General features: G+C 48.2%; 8 protein-coding genes across 8 annotated transcripts; 6 read left to right on the top strand and 2 right to left on the bottom strand.

Moving 5' to 3' along the window:
- Nucleotides 1-552: 552 nt before the first annotated feature.
- On the top strand, nt 553-2885 carry COCMIDRAFT_102584 (uncharacterized protein; the record flags this gene model as incomplete). The annotated part of the gene is made up of 2 exons (XM_007692510.1): nt 553-1680; nt 1731-2885. 2 exons carry the CDS (start codon nt 553-555, stop codon nt 2883-2885), a joined length of 2283 nt encoding a protein of 760 aa, XP_007690700.1.
- Nucleotides 2886-3419: 534 nt separating this feature from the next.
- Nucleotides 3420-5053, top strand: COCMIDRAFT_102568 (uncharacterized protein; the record flags this gene model as incomplete). The annotated part of the gene is made up of 2 exons (XM_007692511.1): nt 3420-3893; nt 3941-5053. 2 exons carry the CDS (start codon nt 3420-3422, stop codon nt 5051-5053), a joined length of 1587 nt encoding a protein of 528 aa, XP_007690701.1.
- Nucleotides 5054-5312: 259 nt separating this feature from the next.
- Nucleotides 5313-7388, bottom strand: COCMIDRAFT_28634 (uncharacterized protein; the record flags this gene model as incomplete). The annotated part of the gene is made up of 6 exons (XM_007692497.1): nt 5313-5719; nt 5773-6140; nt 6191-6597; nt 6642-6974; nt 7024-7245; nt 7302-7388. 6 exons carry the CDS (start codon nt 7386-7388, stop codon nt 5313-5315), a joined length of 1824 nt encoding a protein of 607 aa, XP_007690687.1.
- Nucleotides 7389-9811: 2423 nt separating this feature from the next.
- COCMIDRAFT_102608 (uncharacterized protein) lies at nt 9812-10231 on the top strand (the record flags this gene model as incomplete). Its single annotated transcript, XM_007692512.1, has 3 exons — nt 9812-9877; nt 9949-10038; nt 10133-10231. 3 exons carry the CDS (start codon nt 9812-9814, stop codon nt 10229-10231), a joined length of 255 nt encoding a protein of 84 aa, XP_007690702.1.
- Nucleotides 10232-11137: 906 nt separating this feature from the next.
- On the top strand, nt 11138-12577 carry COCMIDRAFT_39192 (uncharacterized protein; the record flags this gene model as incomplete). The annotated part of the gene is made up of 1 exon (XM_007692500.1): nt 11138-12577. The coding sequence occupies one exon, from the start codon at nt 11138-11140 to the stop codon at nt 12575-12577; it is 1440 nt and encodes a 479-aa protein (XP_007690690.1).
- Nucleotides 12578-12964: 387 nt separating this feature from the next.
- Nucleotides 12965-14286, bottom strand: COCMIDRAFT_39193 (uncharacterized protein; the record flags this gene model as incomplete). The annotated part of the gene is made up of 4 exons (XM_007692501.1): nt 12965-13114; nt 13226-13863; nt 13918-14045; nt 14099-14286. 4 exons carry the CDS (start codon nt 14284-14286, stop codon nt 12965-12967), a joined length of 1104 nt encoding a protein of 367 aa, XP_007690691.1.
- A 517-nt stretch (nt 14287-14803) lies between these two features.
- On the top strand, nt 14804-17176 carry COCMIDRAFT_102603 (uncharacterized protein; the record flags this gene model as incomplete). Its single annotated transcript, XM_007692513.1, has 5 exons — nt 14804-14970; nt 15049-15158; nt 15212-16209; nt 16259-16491; nt 16540-17176. 5 exons carry the CDS (start codon nt 14804-14806, stop codon nt 17174-17176), a joined length of 2145 nt encoding a protein of 714 aa, XP_007690703.1.
- A 451-nt stretch (nt 17177-17627) lies between these two features.
- On the top strand, nt 17628-18305 carry COCMIDRAFT_28638 (uncharacterized protein; the record flags this gene model as incomplete). The annotated part of the gene is made up of 1 exon (XM_007692498.1): nt 17628-18305. The coding sequence occupies one exon, from the start codon at nt 17628-17630 to the stop codon at nt 18303-18305; it is 678 nt and encodes a 225-aa protein (XP_007690688.1).
- Between the last annotated feature and the right edge of the window lie 366 nt (nt 18306-18671).

Raw genomic sequence — 18671 nt, forward strand, 5'->3', positions numbered from 1 at the left:
CTCTAGGTGTTACTTCACCGGTCTGTGTGATACCAACTCAGTCGCTGCCAAAGATGCATATTAGCTGTTCCGTTTGTAACCAAACATTCCACAGGCCAGAGCATCTCACTCGTCATTTTCGCACACATACACACGAAAAGCCATACAGATGCTCCTTCTGCGAAAAACGGTTTTCCCGACTGTAAGTTATCTTCTGAGTATTGAAGACAACATCTGATCAAGATCAGTGATGTTTTGACCCGTCACAAGGCATCACATGAGCAGCAAAACGAAGTGTCAGCAACACCTGTTTCTACCAGAGCATGCAAGCAGTGTGCGCTTGACCGCGTTCGCTGTTCACGGAGTTTACCATGCAAGAGATGCTCGAGTCGCAACTTGCCATGTTGCTACCCTACTTCAGGTAGAGCAGTTTCACGAAGCAATACCATCGAGCGGAGAGGGATGCAGTCGACCGGACCTGAAAACTTGGGTTCAAGCGCCTTACTGGAAATGGCCCATGAAACCGTTGCAATCGATAGTGAAGTAGAGATTCCGTCAAGTGACAGTACTGCAATGCGCCGGGATAACGCAGCTCCTAGTGAACCTGGAGAGGAGGACAGCATCTGGGGTGCGTCATTGGGCGACGTTGTTACGCTTTATGACGTTGACCTTCCCGATCTTGGCCCACTCGGCATCAATTGGATCTCGCCTGGCTATCAGTACGATATTGACTGGAACATGTTACCCAACAATGGCACTGGGAAGTTCCCACTTGACCCGCGCGGACAACAAACACCAGACGCCATCATCCCAATGGTACATGACACGGATCGCAGTTTCCGTCAGCAAACCCACCAACCTACCTCTTTGGTTATTGAAACTTCAAGTTGCGACAGCGTGCAGAGCACGCAAACGCCCCTCACCGCTAGTGCAGAGTACTATGTTAACGGCGATGGCTCACGTGCGCCATTCAGAGGCCGATACCATGATCGTGGTTCACTTACTATTGATCAAGCACTACCGACCGGCCTCAAGGTAGGCAATGCACCAGAAGCAGCTTCCCCATCCTGCTTATCTACATTGTGCTCTGAGGAGGCGTACAGTATATTGCTTGATACACTCAGACACCACGGACTTGATTCGAACGAACCAGGCGTCGAATCAACGGCATTCCCAACTCATGCACAGATTGAGCTCTACGTGCAGCAGTACTTTGCCCGCTTCAACCCAGTCTTCCCTTTCCTGCGTAAAACAAATTTCGAAGAAGAAAGCCCCCAGAGATGGCTGCTTCTCCTTGCTGTTGCTGCCATAGGGTCCAGATTTGTCCCCGGATCTCGAGATTCATATAATATCCTCTCGGGACGGCTAGACGCTGCGCTTGATCGTTGCAGACGTGGGCGTTACTCCGCATTCGGTAATGATTTATACGTACCTGGTGAAAATCTGGTGGCAGCCAGTCTCGCTGATGTTCAAATTTTGCAAGCTGGTATACTGCACCTTGTTTGCCTACTGCAGTCAGGAACGCAGGGATCTATGGACAAGGCACTGAGAGTGCGTCACGATCTTGTCAATAGCTGTCGCTCCCTAAGACTCCTGGAACTAAGCCCCGAGAGCAGTAGTGTCCTTTCTTCGTGCACGTCTCCTGGCTCACCAGGCTGGTTGAAGAGCGAAGCGAGCATCCGGACTGGGATCTCGCTCTGGGTGTGTAGCATCAACTTTTCATCACTGATCCTATCAGCTGACTAGAACAGTTGTTTGACTCTTCAATGATGTACGAATTTGGAGCTCGACCTTTGTTGAACATTGATGATGTGAGAACTAAACTGCCGTCATGCGAAGACATATGGCAGGGCGGCTTGCAGAATCGTCCAGAGCATGAGTTTCCCCAGTCTATGACATTGACTGAGGCCCTCGAGGTTCTCTACATGGAGAAGAGATTACCCGTGGGTCTCAACGAGTTCAGTGTGGGAGTGCTGATACACGCAATCTACCGCCATACAAAGGATATGCTGACTGCAAGTCGACTGAGATCGTGGGTTCCTTCAGCAACGGCAGAACATCGAAGCACCAGTCAACACAATCGTCAACCTTTGGACTGGCTTCCTTCGACTCAGATAGGTTCCAAGTGGCGCAACAGTGCTTGCGACTCCTTGGACATATTGCACTGGCATGCCAACAGCAAAGTGGCAACATCTTCTGGGTTTGAACATCATACAATCTTGCAACTGCACCTCGCACGTATCATAATACTCACGCCTACTGGTTGCATTCAATCTTTGGCGAGAGGTCTGACTGATATTACTCAGTACGGAGCTCAGACTGACAGCCGGATTCGTCTAGATCGTGCACGAAATGAGTTACTGCAGTGGGTCGTTGGAGATAGATATAAGACCAGGCTTGCTGTGATTCACTGTGCTGCGCTTTACTGGCATGTACGAAGGTACAGTCGAGACAGTGTGCAAGAGCCCTACGCCATTTTTATCGCAACCCTTACTTTGTGGGCGTTCTGCGTGACCATGCAACTACCAGAAGTTTCCGAGGCTATTTTCAACGACAGAGATGGCGTTCCAGAGCCAAGCTTCTGTCATCTGGACCGACCCTTGGATGATGAGCTGGTACAGCTGTTCGTACGCGTTGGTCATAGGATGTGTCCCAACATTTCGAAGGTTGGCAATATCCTCGATCCCCAAGCTGCCCCTAATATTCTTCGAGAAGGACGGTGCCTTCTTCTGGCGGGGTCACGAGCGTGTGTCAACACGGATAATATAGCACCACAATTCACATGGGGTATTGAGGAGTGCTATGTAAAGTCATTGAGTGGGATACTCGAGACCATGTCGTGTGCGGAGAGGAATGGCACGAACCAGAGCTCTCTAATCTTCCCTTGGTGCTTGGCGCTGGTCTGAAAATATTGATCGTGAGTGTTCGTTCTCCATATTGATTGATCCATATAAAGGCAAGTTTAGGCTCTGTTCTGACACAGACAAAAATTTGAGTCTGAAGTCAACTTCCTTTGCAATCGAAACTGCAATGCAAGGTGATCTTTTTCCTGCGCACTCGAAATCCTCGACAATCGGCTCGTAGTCGAAATAGACTGCCATCCCATTAGTTTATACTGCCCAAAAGTAGAGACTGCATTGCAAAATTTTAGCCGGATTGCCCACCGGGGCTAATCGACCCCGCTGTAGCTCGTGTCGCCTGGTTCGTTAACGCCTCCCCTGCTTCTCCACATGTAACCCCAGACGGATCTTTACCCCAGGTTATCGGACTTTTGCTCCGGTGGGGGGACTGGGATCAGATTGAAGGACGAGACTGCGCAACGTCACTCTCTCTCGTGAACGCAACTATATATCTCTGCTTATCACTACTTGCATGGATCTCAAGTCGGCCATCTTCTCTACTGTACTATACAGTTACGCCCAACAGCATTGAGTATTCTCATGTCTATCTCAACCAAGAACGAAATTATACTGGCTGAGCACGATGAAGGATTTCATCAAGCCAGGCAGGCGGCTGAGGAGGAGCATGATCTTACACCTTGGCAAGCACTCCGCCTTCACCCCAAATCGGTGATGTGGTCCGTCTTGTTATCGACCTGTATCATCATGGAAGGCTACGACCTCGTCCTCATCTACTCTTTCTTCGCCCAGCCAGCCTTCGCTCGCCGGTACGGTCAGTGCGATTCTAGTGGAGCCTGTCAGATTACAGCCTCCTGGCAAGCTGGACTTGGCAACGCCGTTGGGTGTGGCACTATCGTCGGTGCCTTTGCCAATGGATACTTCTGCCACAAATATGGCTACCGCCCGGTCCTTCTCACTTCTTTGGTGTTCATTTGCGCTTTCATCGCTATCTCGTTCTCCGCACCCAATTTGCCGGTTCTACTTGTAGGCCAATTTCTCTGCGGTATACCATGGGTAAGTGCTCAGTCAAGAAAGCTTGGAGCTTTCACCAATGCTTACAGGGCGTTTTCGCAACTATGGCACCTGCTTATGCGAGCGAGGTCTGCCCCATGGCCTTGCGGGGATATCTCGCAGTATACGTCAATCTCTGTTGGGCGCTCGGACAACTCATCTCTGCAGGTGTACAGTCGGCATTCTCTGGTGGTACCAGCCAATGGTCATATCGCATTCCGTTTGCCCTCCAGTGGGTATGGCCCATTCCGCTTTTCCTGGTACTCTTCTTCGCTCCCGAGTCACCGTGGCACTACGTCCGTAAAGGCGACCTTAGAATGGCAGAAAAGATGTTGAAACGTCTCTCTTCACCGTCTCAGCTAGACTCAATCAAGCAGAAGATCGCGATGATGGTCCATACAAACGAGCTGGAAGTGTCGCTTAGCCAGGATACGTCTTACTTCCAATGCTTCAAGGGCATAGACCTGCGTCGTACCGAGATTGCTTGTATGGCTTTTGCCGCTCAGCCCTTCTGCGGCTCAGCTATGGGCGGTACCCCAACATATTTTTTCGTTCAAGCCGGTCTCCCCAGCAGCATTTCTTTCAAGATGTCTGTTGGTGGTTTGGGCATTGCATCAATTGGTACGATCGTATCCTGGTTTCTCATGTCCTACTGCGGCCGTCGAACCATCTACCTTTGGGGCTTAGGTGGACTTACTGCGATTCTCATGACTGTCGGCGCTATAAGTGCTGGCGACGCCAGATCATCACGAGGAAACTATGCCCAAGCTGGTCTGATGCTTGGGTGGCTCGCCGTCTACTATCTCACCGTTGGACCAATGTGTTACGCCATCATCACCGAGGTTTCCTCAACTCGATTACGTAGCAAGAGTGTTTGCCTCAGCCGCATAGTCTACTACATCGCGCAGATCATCAGCAATGTCGTCAACCCTTACATGCTCAACCCAACAGCTGGAGACTGGAAGGGGAAAACAGGATTTTTCTGGGGTGGCTTTGCATTTCTCTTCTTTATCTGGACCTTTTTCCGCTTACCTGAGACTAAAGGACGCACTTTCGAGGAGATCGACATATTGTTCGCACAAGGTGTCCGAGCTAGGGACTTCAAGAACCATGAGGTAAATGCATACACCGACACAGCCATTAAGAGGGGCGCTTTGACCTAGCGACCCTAATCCCACATGAGTTTGTCAACCCCAAACCAAAAAATAGACCTCGGCCTTCCTCATACCGTGGCCACGCTGTTAGTAAGTCTTTTTCTGATGGCCGCAAATGCAGAGACAGACCCGCGTGATTTCTAGCTTTCTCTTAACCAGAATTCCTAGGATGAATACAAACTGAATTCCTTTTATTTCATTCCGTCGCCGTACTAGGCAATAGCTGACAAAAGAAAGAAGCCCACTCCAGGCCTTGATAAATACGGGACTAAGAGTCAAACCTTGCCTCTCTCTGTCCCGATGCTGTTCCGGCCTCTCCCTTCGCATGTGCATCCGCTTTGGCATGCTCAACAAGCTTCAACGGCCTGTACTCAGCTTCCCACATCTGCTCCCGGATCCATTCTTCCAACTCTGCATCATCACTTGGTATATTCTTTTCTTGCGCCAAGTTGTCTTCCACCGCTTTCTTTATCACGTTCTTGGCAATCTGTACGCTGATTTCTCGGACATCTTTAACGTCAGGGAGGAGACCGGCTCCGTCATTGTTAACTACTGGAGCTGCGGAAGATAGAGCTTGGACAGCGGCGACAAGAAGTGCGGGGGTCATCAGGCGGGTGCAGGACAGGACTGCACCTAGTCCAATGCCTGGGAATGTTACGGAGTTGTTGCACTCGGCTAGTGGGGAGTGAGTGTTCTGTCTTCGTAAAAGTGAAATATCAGCTACTTACATATCTCATACTCTTTTCCTTTGTACTTCACTGGGTCGAAAGGTGAGCCAGTCGCCACTAGTACTTTTCCGTCTGTCCAGTCATACAGATCCTGGGGTTTGGCTTCGTGAAGTTTGGTTGGGTTGGACAGCGGGAAGATGACAGGGCGCTCGACGTGTTTGGCCATCTCCCGAACGATATCTTCTGTGAAGGCGCCTGGTTTAGTCGATGTACCTATGAGAACATGTGGCTTCACCTCTTTGATAACGGAGAGTAGATCCCCGTGATCTTTTCCTTCCCACTCCTTGTCTGTACGCGCAAAGGGCATTTGGGCAGGGGTAAGCTGGTCTTTCTTTCCCTGCAGAAGAAGGCCTGGTTTGTCGACACACCTAAAGAAAATCAGCTTCATTTTGACTAGTCACCCTAATCATAAAAGTACCAAATTTGACGACTCGCTTCGTCGTCTGGTTTTCCGGCATTCTGGACAATAGCATCCCGAATCTGGTCTGCAATTCCAGTCCCTGCTGAGCCCGCTCCAAACATGACAAAGCGAGCCTCGTCCCACTTCGTACCGCTGACTTTGAAAGCTGCCATAATAGCTGCAAGTGTGACACAACCAGTTCCTTGAACATCGTCATTGAAACATGCGATTTCAGGAGTATACTTGTCGAGAATTCTTCGTGCATTGTCCAGACCAAAGTCCTCAAAATGAATGTAGGCCTTGGGGTACCGCTTTCGCGCGGCTTTCACAAACGTGTCGACAAATTGGTCGTACTTCTCGCCAGTCACTCGTGGTTTTCTCAGGCCAAGATATAGCTCGTCATTCAAGAGATCCTCATTCTGTACCTGGATTAGCCTAGTATCTAGCACAATATTTCAGATACACCCACATCTGTACCACAGTCGAGGACGACTGGCAGTGTTCGTGAGGGATGTATGCCTGCGCATAGTGTATAGATGATTAGTTTTGCTACACTGATCAGGATGCCTCCTACACCTTGATCCCCAATACCCAGTATCTGCTGCCCATCGCTCACGACTATCAGGTCAATATCTTCGGGGCCGCCCCATTGCTTGATATCGTCCTCAACGCGATCCACGTCTTCGATATTGAGAAAGCAGCCTTCGGGTCTTCGGAAGATTTTGGAGTAATCAGCTATTGCCTCACCCTCAGTGGGGGTATAGATGACAGAGAACATCTCTTTGAGGTGATCAAAAATCAGCTACTAGTCATTAATCATGATATCCAAGGAGCTACATGCTATCTCGTACTCTGTAGTAGAGGACCTCGTTTTGCTCCTTCATACTCGTCATGAAGGTGTTCTTGGCGAGGTCGTTCGGACGTGAGCTGTATTGAGCATATGCGCGCTTGACCTGCTCATCGAGGGTTTGAATGTTTGAGGGAAGAAGGCCATGGAGCTTGAATGTATCACGCTCTTCTTTTGTGAATGCTGAGCCTTTGTTGAAATAGGGAGTTCGAAGGAGCGCGTTGCCCTACATTGTATGTCACTATCAGGACTTTGCAATAACATCTGACCACTAATGCGCACCGTCAAGCTAGTTTCTTGTGGCCCAGAGGTCGACAGTGGCAGATGGCCGAACTTCTCGTTCTTTTGTTGCTTCGTATTGGGTGACATATTCGAAAGTTTCCGAGAAGAAACGGTGAACGATCCTAAGGTATGGACTCGTGGTTGGGCGGTTACTGGAGTGGCCTGAACCGGCAACAAAGTCTTAAGTTGTCGGAGCATTAAAGTAAAGAGGTTCGTGAGGGTATCATAGGTTATATAATGGATTATTGCAGACGCCGCTGTCCGTTCCGATACTATCCGGTGTCTTATGTAGCTCGTCGTACGATAGGTCACTGATTCGTGTTGTTTCCCTGTTATGAGTTCACAAACACTGGATTCGAAGGAGCCGCACACCTCAGTTTGTGCTATCGGGCAACTGCGGGTATGTAATCTTGCCCGCCGGCGTGGCAGAGAGTTTCTTAATTCATAAGACACCCTCCTGCAGCCGAAGGCATTTCGCGCACTCTCAACACCATACACTGGTGTTTTTCTACGTCTCGTTGCTTACGGCACTATCTGTCATGGGCGGCGTAACGATGACGTCACTGCTACCTCTATGTATCTACTGGGCGCCGCAAGCGCGTTGGGCTATAGAGGCATTTTGCGATAAAAAAGGTCTGAGCGACCCAATCCAAAAATTTCTTGTAATCAGGTAGAAGTATATATACTAAGGACGCAATCGACAAGGTCGAGATTACATTGTGCTCGCTGGTGGTGGAACGGGACGAGCTACCCCGCTTACTACAGGTAACCTTCTCTCTGCAAAGATTTCCAATCTTCGACATCGCTTTCGAAGCCTTCTCGGTGGGTTTAACCCACTCAAAATCTGTCTCAAAAATGACACACTCATGTGAAAGTTCGAATCAAATGGGCGAATACGCGAGGTCATAGACAATGTGCTCATTACACTAATCTGAAGGTATCTACTAAACCCCTATTCGGCTGAATTTTTACGCTGTTTCCTTTAAAATTTTCACATTTAGTTACTTCTTGACAGGCATTTGATTAACAGTGTGGTTTTTTGCTTGGCTCAATCGTTGAAATAATTGTCCTTACAATCGTTCGCCTTTCATGACATGACAGCATCTTATCTTAATGTTGACTATTCACCAGCTTTCAATAGAATTCCTTAAAGATAAACAAGACCGCCTTGACTCTTACAAATCTCTTCAGCATTCATTCTGGAAATCACCTTCAAAAGTGGCTCACGTATGCTCGTTGTCGAAAAATGCCAAACAGTTCCACAAAATCAGTATGAGCTGTGTGAACTGTTTGCCGAACTAGGAGATTTTTTTTAGAAAAAGTAAAGGCTTAAAGATATCCCGGTCATCTGAGTCATGTGCTGGGCAACATCCGAAGGATCAAAAATGATACCCGTGACCATCGTGGCGAGACATATTGTTTCTAGAACCTTTGTCGATCTAGGGCAGTGCACACCATGAACTAATGTCTCAGCCACCTTTATTGAAACCTCGAACCTAAGTATCTGCCTGATCCTGCCCACTAGTCAGTATTTCTCGTATACTTTGGCCCCTCGTAATCTCGGGCTTGGCGCTGACATTATGGCCCCAAGGCAAACCCGAAGAGCGCAATGGAGGAGCAACCTCAGACCCCAAATCCATCATTCAGCCCGACAAACATTCTCACTATCTGTTCGTGGAGTTTAGGTTTTACGATAAGCCCCGAGTGGTTGACTTGCAGTATTACAAGTTGTTGTAGGTCACACCACTCCATTATAATGTGGCACAGCTGAGCAAATACCATTTGCCTTGTTAAACTACATCAGGAAACTTAAATAAGCCTACATTACTGTAATAAGGAAGAATCGAGGCAGCTCTCTTGAATCGGTTGTTTATGCCGGCATCCTAGAGGAATGTGGCACAGTCACGATAGTCCAGCACAGCCTACTGTAGGCGGCCATCTACGTATCGGTTGGGGAGCCGAATAGGTAGCTATACACAATGTTCTGGTCTTTCATCACAAATTTTCCTCAAGTTCAAGGGCTAGGTGCTTCTCTCTGGTTTAAATTATAATAGAACTGTATTTTCCTAAACACCCAATTCTCCCGAACCCAAACCACAGTGTGTAAGATCCGGAATGGCCCAGTAGATACAAACGGCCATTGTATTACTGCGTGCAGTGAAGGAATCTCCAAGAGATTTTATCCAGCCAGTGTGAGGAACCAGCTGATGGCACACTCAGTGCCACATGCACAAGGTGCTGACCACAGGATCATCCTATATTCAAATCAATACTTGGCAGAAAGATGTAGGTGCATGCCGCGGATGCAACCATCGCAGCCTACTCTGGAGCTTTTGGTCTATATAATTGTGAGTTCATTCCAGCTTTGAGTTATCCAACAAGTCACTACTTCAGCTTCAGTTAACACCTCTGGCCTGCAAATATTCAAAACGCTCCGCAAATACTCTCTCTCAGATATATTAGTATTCCAGTACTTGATCAAAATATCACACCCTGATACAACAGTCAAGATGAAGTTCATCCTCCTCCTCAGCACGGCAATCTACACTGCCATAGTGCTAGCTGCCCCGGGTGCCGTATGTCTTTCCTGACTATTCAACCGCAACAATACATCCTTCCCTGTATCACAGCTAAATATTTTTCTCAGATATCGCTCAACAGCTCTTTCAAGACCCTTGCTGGCCGTGCTGACGGTGACGATACCATGCACATTGCTTGCATTGAGTGCCCCTGCGATGTGAGTCTTTTCTGTCACCCACCATCTCTTTCTAAGGAACTACATTCGTCATACAACAGATTGGTGGTGTGGTAATAGCTAACTCCTGCCGTAGGGATTCACTGGGTCTTGTAGATGTGTCAATAATGGATGCTGCTGTGACATGACGAACCCTGGCCAGCCACCTGCCGGGGGCTGGAGGAAGACCATCTAGATTTTAATTTGGGATCGACTTCAATCTGAGGATATGATATGAGAAATTATGTGGAAGTTTCAATTACTATATTTGCCTTAAGAGTAATTGTTCGTTAATATCTTCATTGTGCGACGAGCGCTTGTGAGACGTGAAGATCACTGTCCGGATTCTAGGGAATATTCGGGCTACAAAAGACGATTTGACACGGATGGGTAAGGCTACGACTCAAAGAATGGGATCATGGTTCCGTAGGCAACCATTGGACGAGGTCACGGTTGGATAGGGAGCATGTTGGAGTAAGCACGCCAAGCCACTTGTTTCGTACGTAAACAATCACATGGGTTTGTAAAGCTAAAAAAATCAGAAAGAATCAAGGTTGTGACCATAAGGGAGTTCCTCGGAGTGGTTCAATAGTTCATGTGGATGTGGTATATCCGAACCGACCTTAGTTTAGTTTCAGATGAATACGTAAACAACTTGAGTAGTATCTTACCCCTCATACACTCAGTTGTTCTACTATATTCTCTGATTTACCCCTCGGGTTGTTCACGATGAAGGGTTCGCTAGCGCTAAGCACGCCGATTGGCCTAGAAAGGCCTTCGTCATCTTGTTTGGTAAGTTTGGCAATCTAACTATCTAGAGTAGGTTATGATCTGCTCTTGGAGAAACACCAAACAGGAAATAGCGCGTAGAACTAGCACCGTATTCATCGTGCTATATACGCAAATGGATCGCGACTAGGTTCCACTCCCTATCGTTACCGGTTCACCCGCCGACTCAGGGGAACCACAATGGAAATAACATCCCACTTGTTCTGCAGCACACGACTCATGTAATCAGATTGGAATAAAAGCGAGGGCAGGGACCTTGTGTTGCTTTGTCGTTGGCTGAACAACTCTTACTGAAGATCATATAGTCTTCGATATGCGTTTTTTCGTGTCGTCGCTAGCTCTCCTGAGCATCATCTCCCAGTCCCTCGCTGTACCCGCTGCGATAGCGCAGCCATCAATTGAAGACGCCACAAAAACAATTGAGGAGCGACAACTTCTCCCCGACCTTTTGCCTGGTCTCCTACCCGGCGTGGTTTCGCTCGTCAAGGGTCTTCTCACCGATGTCAACGTCGCCGTAGCTGAGGGCAAGCCTCAGGAAGTTCTCAACATTCTCCAGAAGCTTCAACCCACAACACGACCGACGAATATCCAAGAGGCTGTCGCGGCACACGCTAAGATATGGGCGATCCCAACCACAAGAACCGACTTTTTTGCCGCTGTTGCGACACAGATAGCTGGCGGTCTAATCCTTGACGAAACACTTCAAACAGCCTTGAACAACGCTTTGCCGGTAGGAGAAAATGCCATCAAGAACAACAACCCAGATTCAGCATCTTCCATCTACCCAAAGAAGGATGCCACCGATGCTCCATATACGCTTTCCGAATCCACTCTCCGGCAAGCGATATTCATTCCATCCAGCTTCACATACGGCGCCAAACGTCCCGTCATTCTTGTCCCAGGAACCGCTACTTACGGCGGCACCAACTTTGCATCCAACCTGCGGAAACTGCTCACAGGCAAGGATTTCGCTGATCCAGTATGGCTCAACATACCCGGTGCCATGCTCAACGATACGCAAACAAACGCAGAGTACATTGCCTACGCCATCAACTACATCAGCGCCATATCGCGTCAAAACCAACAAAACATCGCCGTCGTCACTTGGTCCCAAGGTGGTCTCGACACCCAATGGGTACTTAAGCACTGGCCCTCCACACGACAAGTCGTCAAAGACTTCCTACCCGTATCCCCAGACTTCAAAGGCACAATCTTCGCAAATGCGCTTTGCCTAACACCAAACAGCGATATCTCCCTCCTACCATGCAGCGCCTCTGTCGTCCAACAGCAAGCTACAAGCGACTACATCCGCAGCCTGAGGACCAACGGTGGCGACAGCGCATATGTGCCTACAACGTCCTTCTACTCAGGCTTCTTCGACGAGATCGTCGAGCCGCAACAAGGCACTTCGGCTTCCGCATACATGAACGATGCACGTAACGTCGGTGTTACGAACATTGAAGTCCAGCGCGTGTGTGCAGGTCAGCCTGCTGGCTCTTTCTACGGTCACTCTAGTCTTCTTTCTAACCCGCTAACCTACGCACTTATTGTCGATGCGCTGCAGCAAGATGGACCGGGCGACTTGTCGCGCATTGATTTGAAGCGTGTGTGCAGTACTCTCGCTACGCCAGGACTTGATCTGAATGATGTGTTGGCGACGATTGGCTTAATACCAGTATCAGGTGCGCTGTTGCTGTTGGATCCTACTACGAAGACGTTTGTTGAGCCTCCGTTGAGGGCTTATGCGATTTAACGGCGTTGCGAAAACGATTTCTCAGAATTTATGTGGGGTTATTTGTTTTTCTAGTACTGTGTTGTATCATAATAGTGGTCGTTCTTAATTGTTGCCTTCTTCTTGGATTATCTTTGAAGCTGTTACTTTGATAATGTAAATATCACCTGGTGCCATCAGTAGAGCAAGACTTGATGTCCATTTCTTGTGTTCAATTTGATGCGTCCTGCTCTTAAGAGGCAGTTTGAGCTGCACGCAGAAGTATAAAATGTTCATTTCGGCTACGAATGCAGTTGTAACTGGTAACGTTCGCGGCCACATGTTCCACGTCACTTTTAGAAATCCAATTGTCCCAAAGTGCACACTCGCCCAATATCACGAAGTTCCCAGATCTTCGTAAGTAAGTCACTAGAGCACATCGTCTACCTCATCGATGATTTGAACTTTGATACTTCCATTCCTTAGGTCGGCACATGTATGCAGGGCATCGAGCGCCTTTTCTAGCGGAAACGTGTGACTGACAAGTGGCTTGAGGTCCAGTATACCACCAGCCAAGCACTGAAGACCGGCTGGCCAGGTATCGCGGTAGCGATTGATAAATTTCAGATCAATATGCATGTGATGTCAGCGAGAAGGATCTTAGAGGAAGGAGAGGGAGCAGGCATATACCTCGGCCAAACTCAAATGCATGAATGGCAAATTGTTCATGATGTCCTTCCCAACACCAATGACCATAACAGTCCCACCTCTTCGTGCCGTATAGGCCGCAGTGACAACGCTATTTTCTACCCCCGTGCATTCTAGCACGGTCTCTGGCGCCCCGTACTCGCCTACATTCCCAAAGTCAAACAGCTCCCTGATCTTCTTTGCGTTACCTAACGCATCGAGATCTCGTTCGACTTGGTAAATATGAGCCGAAGGCACAAACCTTTTCGCGAAATCCAGTCGTTTTGGTTCGAGATCAGTAATGACTAGTGGGTGCGCCCCACTTGCTCTAGCTGCTGCCAATGCGATGAGACCGATGGGCCCAGCACCGCATATCACAGCACCACGGCCTAGGGAAAGACCCGCAGATTTAATACCGTGCATGACCACGGAGAGTGGCTCGAGGAGTGCACCTTCAGCATACGATATGTTGGAAGGCAGCTTATGGCACCACCGTGCAGGGTGACATTTGAATCGCTGCACAGTACCACCATAAGGGTAAACACCAGCGAATTGGACATCCTCGCACAGATTGTAGCGTCCATCCATACACAAGAAACACGTTCCGCATGGGACGCCGGGCTCAACTGCTACGCGATCGCCTATGAACAAAGTTAGGTCAGAAGACCGCATTGGAAGGGAGGAAGGCCAAGTACCGGGTTGCAAGGTTGTAACGTCCTCACCACATTGCAAAACAATTCCTGAAGCTTCATGACCGAGAATGCAGTCTCCTTCGACGATGAGAGAGCCTATTCTTCCTGCTTTCCAAAAGTGAATATCGGACCTATCAAACTCAATATTAGCTTTCGCACCCTTTTTGGATACTAGGTCTCGTACCCACAAACGCCAGTGGCTTTTATGTGTAGCAGAACTTCTCCCTTTGCGGGAACATACACAGGTGCTTCTTGGAGTTTCAATTGGTGGTCTGCAGTGACTTGCAGGGAGGGATTTGGTAGCGATGTCTTGATCGTCGTACGCACCGTGCTTGTTTGTTTGGGTGCGGAAGAAGTAGTTTCTGAGTTCATCATTGGATTGATAAGGGTGGAAATGCAACACTGCCTTGAAATGTCGAAAGCAAGAGTAGATGTAGTCGACGTTAGAATAATGGCTGACGGTGTCCAGGGCTCACATGTTTAGCGGGTCGTATCGCTGTCGCTGCGGGAATAGCAACTCCATCGTCACTGTTCTCCGCATGATACAACAGGTGGCGTTGAATTGCGGGGAAATTGAGTGGAGAAGGCCAGTAGAGATCGCAGGTGGCTATGACTACTGTATTGGTATAGGGTGCCTTCCGATCGCCAATGGGAATCCAGAGCCACCGCCCTCTTCCGCACAGCGAATACGTCGGGTTGCCTAATTAGGAACACCCGGGCTCTCGACTTTCCTTTCGATGCACATACGTCGTAGAAGATTCGTTGTCAGTCGCACACTGGACAAGTATTTAGATACAATCTTCCTTGAGATTCTTTCTTTCCAGTTTCATTCACTTCCTTTACTTGTATTCTTCACCCAAAAGCTCAAATCCTTATACACTCTAATATCATGTACGCGTCACAAGATGCACCCCAGGTGAACGGCTCCACGGCTTATGGAAAGAATGCAGTGGAAAGCTTAAAAGAAGAAGAAAAGCTGGAGAAATCATCAGTGCAGAGGCTTTCAAAAGAGCATGACCATGTCCTGAAGACATTCAGATTGCTCATTGCAGACTTGTGTCAGCAATTCAATGGTGGGCATCCAGGGTAAGCTCCATCATTCGCCATTCACAGCTATAGCTAAGAAGTCTTCAGAGGAGCCATTGGAATGGCAGCAATCGGCGTTGCTTTGTGGAAATATGTCATGCGCTATGCACCTCACACCCCAGATTACTTCAACCGCGATCGATTCGTGCTATCAAATGGTATGCATGATACAATCACTGTTACAGTCCCAATCACAACTAATCAAGAAAAGGTCATACATGTCTCTTCCAGTATACATTTCTCCACCTCACAGGATACAAAGCCATGACTTTTGACCAGCTCAAGTCATATCACTCGGAACGAGTCGATGCACTATGTCCTGGCCATCCAGAAATCGAACACGAAGGCATCGAAGTGACAACCGGCCCATTGGGCCAAGGTGTAGCAAATGCAGTGGGTCTGGCTGTGGCCTCGAAAAATCTCCAAGCCATATACAATAAGCCCGACTTTGATGTCGTATCGAATCACACCTGGTGTATGATTGGAGACGCGTGTTTACAAGAAGGAGTAGCCTTGGAAGCCATTTCCTTTGCCGGCCATTTGAAGCTGAACAACCTTACCGTTATATACGATAACAACCAAGTTACTTGTGATGGCTCAGTCGATCTAACCAATACCGAGGACGTCAACACCAAAATGAGGGCATGTGGTTGGGATGTAATTGATGTCGAAGATGGCTGTTTCGATGTTGAGGGTCTTGTCGAGGCCCTGAACAAGGCACGATCTTCGACTGACAAGCCTACCTTCATCAATGTCCGAACAATCATCGGTGTTGGCAGTGCGGTCGCTGGTGACGCCGTTGCTCATGGGGTAGCTCTCGGTACATCCGATGTGGCGAACATGAAGAAAACATACGGGTTCAACCCGGACGAACACTTTGTCATCAGCGACAATGTACGCAAATTCTTTGAGGACATTCCAGCCAAAGGTCAAGAGCTAGTGCGATCATGGGAAAAGAAGGTCAAAGAGTATGAAGCCAAATATCCGGAAGAAGGTGCAGACTTTAAGCGTCGAGTAGAAGGCCGTCTGACTGAAGATTGGAAGTCTCTGGTACCAGAGACATTCCCAGATGCGCCGACAGCAACGAGAAAGTCATCTGGGCTTGTTTTCAATACGCTCGCGGAGAAGATCAACAACTTCGTGGTTGGCACTGCTGATTTGACACCTTCGGTCAACATGGTTTGGAAAGGCAAAGTTGACTTCCAGCATGTAAGTCGTTCACCCATTCGTGCCTTCGCACCTTGCTAATGACTCGTAGCCTGACTTAAAAACAACATGTGGTATCAATGGTAACTACAGTGGTCGGTATATCCACTACGGTGTCCGTGAGCATGCAATGGCTGCAATCTCAAATGGCATTGCAGCTTTTGCGCCAAACACTTTCATCCCAGTCACTTCTTCCTTTTTCATGTTTTATCTTTACGCTGCACCGGCAGTCCGCATGGGCGCTTTGCAGCAACTTCAAGTCATACACGCAGCAACGCACGACAGGTATGCATCTCTCCCACTTTCTCGTGTCCCTCAACTAATCAAGCCCAGTATCGGAATGGGTGAAGATGGTCCCACACATCAGCCTATCGAACTCGCAAATCTGTACCGAGCCATGCCCAATCTGCTGTACATCCGACCTGGTGACAGTGAAGAGACAGCAGGCGCATGGATCACAGCCATCGAGGCGAAGAAGACGCCCAGTATCATATCAACATCGAGACATACACTGCCACAATTGGCGCAAACAAAGAGAGACATGGTCGCAAAAGGTGCATACGTACTCGAAGAGGTTGAGAATGCTGACGTGACACTGATTGGAGTCGGCGCTGAACTGCATCACGCACTCGATGTTGCCAAAGAACTGGGTCCAAAAAACATCAAGGCGCGCGTGGTCAGCTTCCCATGCCAGCGGCTTTTTGAGAATCAGCCGGTTCAATACAAACGGGAGACACTCAAGAGACATCTTGGTATCCCCGCGGTAGTCATCGAGCCGTTTGCGCCTAACGGCTGGGAGCGATACGCTGACGCTGCATGTTGCATGAAGAGATTTGGTCACAGTCTACCTGGAAAGGCTGCTTACAAGTATTTTGGCTTCGATGTACCTGCGTTGACAACAAAGGTAGAAAGCTACCTCCGACAAGTCCGCGATGACCCGCTACTCAAGGGAGAATTTGTTGATTTGTAAATATTGAGAATGATTTTGATTGTTATTCAATATCTGAGCGTAATTCAAGATCAATGTTCGAAATTTAGCAAGATGCTATTTTCTATGTTGGATACGTCAGCCCACTGAATTTCGTGGCTATCATATCCACGATTTTTGACAAAAGAATTGTAAACCATACGTGCTATTCAGATGGAATTGTCCATAAGTACCGCTCATTCCTCAGAGCTTCCACTAATATAAACTGAAAATCCCAAATTTTACGTGTGTGCAAAAGCGATGCCCCGCTATCAAGTCATCGGAAGGCCCCGCCTCAAGCCTTGCGTAGCGGTAGACTCCGGCCGACAGACCAAGTACCACCTTTTCTATGTTCTTAATCAATAAAAGCAAGTGATTGTATCGAAACCGAAATCCGTCATCTTCAATCTTCCAATTTGGAAAACAGCCAACATCTCCTTATACTTCAGTCGCCATGTCAGCCAATATCGAGACAACAAGCCTAACACCAGAGAAGCTAGTCTCTAAACTCCTTTCAACAATCGAAGAAAGCATTATTCCCCTCACACAACAAGGAGTTTCGAGCGGTTCCAAGCTCTTCGGTGCAGCTATCCTATCTCGCAAGGATCTCACACCCTACACCCTTGCCACAAACAATGAGCGCGTCTCCCCACTACTTCATGGCGAGATCAACTGCATCCAACAATTCTGCATGGTCGACTTTCCAGACCCAGCAACGCGTCCTCATCCAGCAAAAGACTGCATCTTCCTCGCTACACACGAGCCCTGCTCTTTATGCTTGAGCGGCATCACTTGGGCCGGTTTCAACGAGTTCTACTATCTCTTCACGTACGAAGATAGTCGAGATCTATTTGGGATTCCGTACGACATCGACATTCTACAGGAAGTATTTAGGGTTAGGGGAGAGGGGGAGAGTGAAGAGCAGGCTCAGCGAAAGCAGCTCTACAATCGGAAGAATAAGTTCTTTACTGCGAAGAGCTTTGCGGATGTGGTAGGTGAGGTTAGTGATGAGAGCGAGAGGGAGAGATTACTCAAAGAGATTATGAGGGTAAAAGGTCTGTACAACAGTTTGAGTGAGACGTATCAAGAAGGGAAGAAGGCAGGTACCGAAAGCTCAAGTATTTGGAAGTAAAGAAATAGAGAATTGGTGTTACGATACAAATGGTTCACCAAGCTGAGGGTATGTTTCGCTAATGGATAATTTATCACTCTTATTTCCACTTCTGCAGGGTGTCGCCCTCCGACCCCACATTTATCGATAACAAAATTCGTCTAGCCTCAGCCCCTCCAAATTCACCCCGTCTTGACTTACAAGTAATTGCAAAATTTGATTGCGTCAGAGATTTATGTTACAGGCACTTACACTATCTTTAAAAGTGACTTACGTACCGTCTTTTCTGTCAGCTCAAGCGCGAGATTGCATTTCGGAAACATTTGCTTGTTTTCCTTCTTCGCAATCAAACAACGTCAGAGGACGTCTGGTTGCATTTTGGAATTA

Source organism: Bipolaris oryzae (genome assembly GCF_000523455.1).
Source record: "Bipolaris oryzae ATCC 44560 unplaced genomic scaffold scaffold_131, whole genome shotgun sequence".
Taxonomy (NCBI): domain Eukaryota; kingdom Fungi; phylum Ascomycota; class Dothideomycetes; order Pleosporales; family Pleosporaceae; genus Bipolaris; species Bipolaris oryzae.